Source organism: Mastomys coucha, unplaced genomic scaffold (assembly GCF_008632895.1).
Source record: "Mastomys coucha isolate ucsf_1 unplaced genomic scaffold, UCSF_Mcou_1 pScaffold19, whole genome shotgun sequence".
Lineage (NCBI taxonomy): Eukaryota > Metazoa > Chordata > Mammalia > Rodentia > Muridae > Mastomys > Mastomys coucha.
In genome coordinates, this window is record NW_022196901.1 from 18,039,654 (window position 1) to 18,044,843 (window position 5,190).

Genomic DNA, 5,190 nt, shown 5'->3' on the forward strand with positions numbered 1-5,190 from the left:
CCACCTGCCTCTGCCTCCCAAGTGTTGGGATTAAAGGCGTGGGCCACCACTGCCTTTGTTTTTGTTTTTGTTTTTTCTCATTTTTCTTATCAACTGATTTTTTCAGCAGTATGAATTATCTGGCTAAAACTTTTATAGTGATAGAGATAGTGAAATAGTTACATTTTATAGTCTCATGATATGTGACTGGATTGCTGAGATCTTCCTTTTAGAATGAAGCTAGAGGTCTATAGTTCTGTTTCATGTGGGATTACATGTTTTTATCCTGAACATGAGTGTTTTTAGAGAGATGCAGTTCTAGGTATGCCATGTGGTTTTTGCAGCTCTTCTGTATAGGATGATAGTTCATTTGGTTCGTGAGGCCAGAGCTGTAGTTCCATCCCACCTTCTCTAATTCAGTCACCAGTCTGTAGAACACCACTGTGTTTTAGACACAGCAAGAGGAACACAGATGGAAACCATTACTTGGAAAAGGCTAATTACAAGCTTGGGATTGCTGTTTGTTTATTTTCATTGCTATTTACAACAGATCAGGTGTATTTAGCAAAGATTGTATATTTATATTTAAAATAACACACTATTAATTATAAATCAAATGCATCATTTTAGATTAGAAATATTACTCCACTAAATTAAAATTATGCATAATGACTTGATACCTACTTTCTACTTCTTGATTCTGGTAAACAGTTGTACATTGCTTGCTTTGTTGCTCATAAAGTGTTGCTGTGTATTGTGCTAGTTAACAGCTACAGCATTGCAGCAACTCTAACAAGGTCTTAGCTATAGAGAAGAGCGCAGGACAGTGCTTTCCTCTGTTCAGCTGCCTTCTGTTGTCTTGAGGAGTCTTCAGCAGTGAAGCAAATGAAAAAGCACAGGGTGACCTTGTTTTCAGGGTTTTAGAAGTATCTCTTTAAGTGAGAATGAGTGCGTGTCTCCATACAGTGTTTCCTGATGGAATAAGAGGGGCAGTTCTTGTGTGTGGTTATCAGTTGTCTCTTACCTGAAATGCCTGTGACCAGAAATCGTCTACATTTTGAATATTTTCAGATTTGCAGTATTTACAAATTGAGCATCCCTAATCAAAAAAATTTGAGTATATTTTACAGCATTTCAGATTTTTAAAGTTAGGAATGTATAGCCTGTATTACACTATATTCATTACTTCTTCTCATATTCTTCTCAGAACTCTGATTTAAATATCTGTTTTGTAAACAAGGAATCTGATACTAGAGAGGCTAAATGACCTGCTTAGTCTCACACATCAAGTAACTGGTAGAGACAGGCCCCAATGTTTTTAATTTTAATGTAGTTGCCTATATTGGATCTGTTATTGATGATGTTTTGTTTTAAGATCGGCATCATTCTGTGTGTCCCAGAATAGTGTCCAACACTCATCGGCAGTTCAGCCTTAGGCTCAAGTAGAGTGAGGGTCCTTACAACATGTACCAGTGCCATGTCTTGTTATTTTTATAGTACGGTAATTTAAAGTCAGGTAGCTTTCTTCCAGTTACATATGCTTTAAAAATGTGGACAAGTTTTTGTATAAAATCACTTTCAAACTAATCACTTTCTTTCCCCTCAGAATGTACATCATCTGTGACATGAAAATTAGAGTAGGTATGCTGAAGCTTTTTGGAAAAATTAAAGGGAAATATAAGAACTACTATTTGAGGACATACGCTTTTTCTGTTTCTCAGGTATAACATTACAAGAACAAGGAAAACCTAACTGCTCTTCCATAGTTTATAGGACTGTCTGTTTTGTTCTTAACTTGAATCATGTCATTATTGAACAGACTTTGAGTAGATAATAATACATGTAACAAGTACAGTGGAGTGAATTTAGATTAGAAAATTTGATGTTGAAGCTCAGAATCTTTGTAATTTTTCTTTCTTTTTTTTTTTTTTTTTTTTTTTTTTTTTTTTTTTTTTTTTTTTTTTTTTTTTTAAGTTTTATTTATTCTTATGTGTATACAGTGTAGCAGTACAGATGGCCCTGAGCCCATCATGTGGCTGCTGGGAATTGAACTCAGGATGGCCCTGCTCACTCCGGTATAATATACTGTAGCTGTCTTAAGACGCACCAGAAGAGGGCGTCAGATCTCATTATAGGTGGTTGTGAGCCACCATGTGGTTGCTAGGATCCGAACTCAGGACCTTCGGAAGAGCAGTCAGTGCTCTTACCCGCTGAGCCATCTCGCCAGCCCTTCTTTTGGTTTTTCAAGACAGAGTTTCTCTGTGTGGCTGTCCTGGAACTAACTCTGTAGACTTAGGCTGGCCTCGAACTCAGAAATCCACCTGCCTCTGCATCCCAAGTGCTGGGATTAAAAGCGTGTGCTACCACTGCCTGGCAAATTTGTATTTTTTTAAGTCACTGTTTTCTCTACTAATTAATCATATTAAGCCAAGTAATGGAGTCTTTCCTAGGTTGTTTAGCTTTGTGCCTTAGAGGTAAAATGGAGATACCTATTTTGGATTTTTTTTTTTTAATGTAACTCTGGCTGACCTAGAACTCATTATATAGACCAGGCTGGCCTTGAATTCACAGGCCTGCCTTTGCTTCCTGAGTGCTGGGATTAAAAGTGTGTGCCACCATGCCCAGCTTCCTACATTGGAATTTTGAAGATTAAATAAACCACTCATATAGAAAGTTAATTTGGTGCATAGTGCTCAATTTGTACACATTGTTAGATCACAACCAAAAAAACTTGTTTTTGGATACTTGTACTATAAGAAATTCCATCTTGACTTTCAAAATGAACAGTGTTTGCCAGCCATTCACTGGCTAGTGTGCTTTAGTAATCCTTGTCACATTCTAGTTTCATTCCCTAAAGAATAGTAGATTCAGAACATTTTTATTTTCTTTCCTACCTTAATGTGCTGGAATTGAACCCAGGCCCTCAAGCATGCCAAGCACACATTCTCAGCTGAGCTCAGCTTCCAGAAACTTCTCTTTTGACCATAAGCATGCAGCATAATTCCAGGAAGAAAATAAACAACTAGGGCTAGAGAGATGGTTAAGAGCACTGACTGCTCTTCCAAAGGTCCTGAGTTCAAATCCCAGCAACCATGTGGTAGCTCACAACCATCAGTAATGAGATCTGATGCCCTCTTCTGGGGTGTCTGAAGACAGCTACAGTGTACTTACTTATAATAAGTAAATACATCTTTTTAAAAAAAAGATTTATTTAAAAAAAAGAAAAAGGAAAACAAACAGCTACTCTGTAAACACTTTTCCCCTTGTCTGGGGCCTCAGTAAAGAGTGCTTTCTCCCTTATTTGTTTGCCATTGCTTCAGTGTGACTGGTAGTTTGCTAGTTAGATGGCTCTTAACTCTTGTTTCCCTTTCTTTTAAACAGGGTTTGTGGATGCACTTAGATGTTTGCAATGAGCACTGTGGCTGGCATGCCCCAGTATTTTGGATACCAATGCATAGGACTCCATAGTAATCGAATTTACCAGAGGCGGACGTCATGAGCATAGCGATCCCTTTGGGGGTTGATACAACAGAAACATCCTACTTGGAAATGGCTGCAGGCTCAGAGTAAGTATTTAAATACAGGTATTTTAGATAGGGAAAGGCAAAGAATTTCATGTAGTTGTCACATCCAAATAGTGTGTATTTACATATGTCATTTTGTATTCTTGACTAAGACATCAGAAATTAAAAGGGTAATGTTCTTTTAAGATTACTTTTATAAATAGCCTTTGTTCCAAAATTCTGCCTTTTGGAAATTTGTTTTTTGTATCTTTCTACTTGTAGTACTTCTCTATTTCAAGAAATTGGTTTTTCTTTTGTGTTGCACAAAAGTATGTATTCCTTAGGCATAATTTTCCTGAGAAGATAAACACAGTATAAAATAGTACTTTTTTTTTTCTTGAAAACCACCAGAATTTTTGTGGTTTAATTATCAAACTTTTAAACTCTCCTTTTTCACATAAGACCTTGAGGCTTAAAAAGACAGGTAACATTTATTTCCTTTTTCAAAGAAACATTTTTATATTGCTTTCCTCATTTAATATTTAAAAAATAACTAGCATGTTGCTGCCTTTTCATTTTCAATCACTGTCAAAAGAGCCAGGAATTACTTTGTACGATGCTAGATGCCGATGGGTAATGTGGGTGCATGTCTGTAGCCCAAAGCTACTTGGTACTCAGGAGGATTGCCTGGTCCAGCCTGGGCTACATAGCTAGACACTGTCTCAGAAGAAAAAAACGAGGTCAAGGAAATGTGTGCTGGGTTCTGCTTTACTGTATATTTTTTTCTTTAAGATTAATTAATTAATTTATTTACTTATTTTATGTGAGTACATTATAGCTGCCTTCAGACACACCAGAACAGGGCATCAGATCTTATTACGGCTGGCTGTGAGCCACCATGTGGTTGCTGGGATTTGAACTCAGGACCTTTGGAAGAGCAGTTGGTGCTCTTAACCGCTGAGCTATCTCATAGATGCAAAGGGGAGGGGGAGAAGGTTGTAGGGTGGGGGAGCTTGTGGAGGGGTAGCTGGGAAGTGGATATCATTTGAGATGTAAGCAAATGGAATGATTAATTTAAAAAAAGGTTTTTATTTCATGAACTTAGTTAAGTTTCTTTATAAAAAAGGTACTTGAAAGTATTTTGTGGTCACATTTAAATAAAGTCATTCTTTTATGAAGTAACTTAAAAATTGGGTATCGTGACACAGGCCTGTTACAACCCAGCACTCAGGAAGTTAGGGCTAAGAGGATTTCTGTAAATTCAAGGCCAACTTAATCTACAGAGTTCTAGGCCAGTCAGAGTTCTGTAGGGACACATTATCTCAAAAAACAAAGGGAGTGAAAAAGACAAAAACAAAAAAACAAAGCGAGGCAAACAAGCAAACAAAATCTAAAGAAACAAAAAATGCTACACCTTTTTGTAAAAATTAGTTTGTGTGTGTCTACATGTGTGTTTGTATGTACATCATATATTTGCATGAACCTTAGGATATCAGAAGTGGGAATAAGATCTTAAACTGGACTTAGAAACTGCTGTGAGGGCTGTGAGATGGCTCAGCGGGTAAGAGCACTGTTTGCTCTTCTGAAGGTCATGAGTTCAGGTCCCAGCAACCACATGGTGGCTCACAACCACCCATAATGAAATCGGATGCCCTCTTCTGGTGCATCTGGAGACAGCTACAGTGTACTCATTTATAATAATAAATAA

General features: G+C 37.2%; 1 protein-coding gene across 6 annotated transcripts in view; it reads left to right on the forward strand.

Annotated features, from left to right (window-relative positions):
* The window catches only part of Kmt2e (lysine methyltransferase 2E), a 73,965-nt gene that overhangs the window by 13,412 nt on the left and 55,363 nt on the right, over positions 1-5,190 (forward strand). For 4 of the 6 annotated variants that reach the window (XM_031380104.1, XM_031380102.1, XM_031380100.1 and 1 more), the window contains one exon: positions 3,361-3,545. In XM_031380104.1, the coding sequence (XP_031235964.1) occupies positions 3,475-3,545 (71 nt within the window). In that variant the 5' untranslated portion in view covers positions 3,361-3,474. Of the gene's footprint in view, positions 1-1,585; positions 1,701-3,360; positions 3,546-5,190 lie in introns of all 6 variants that reach the window. The other 2 variants (XM_031380101.1, XM_031380103.1) reach the window with 1 other exon arrangement.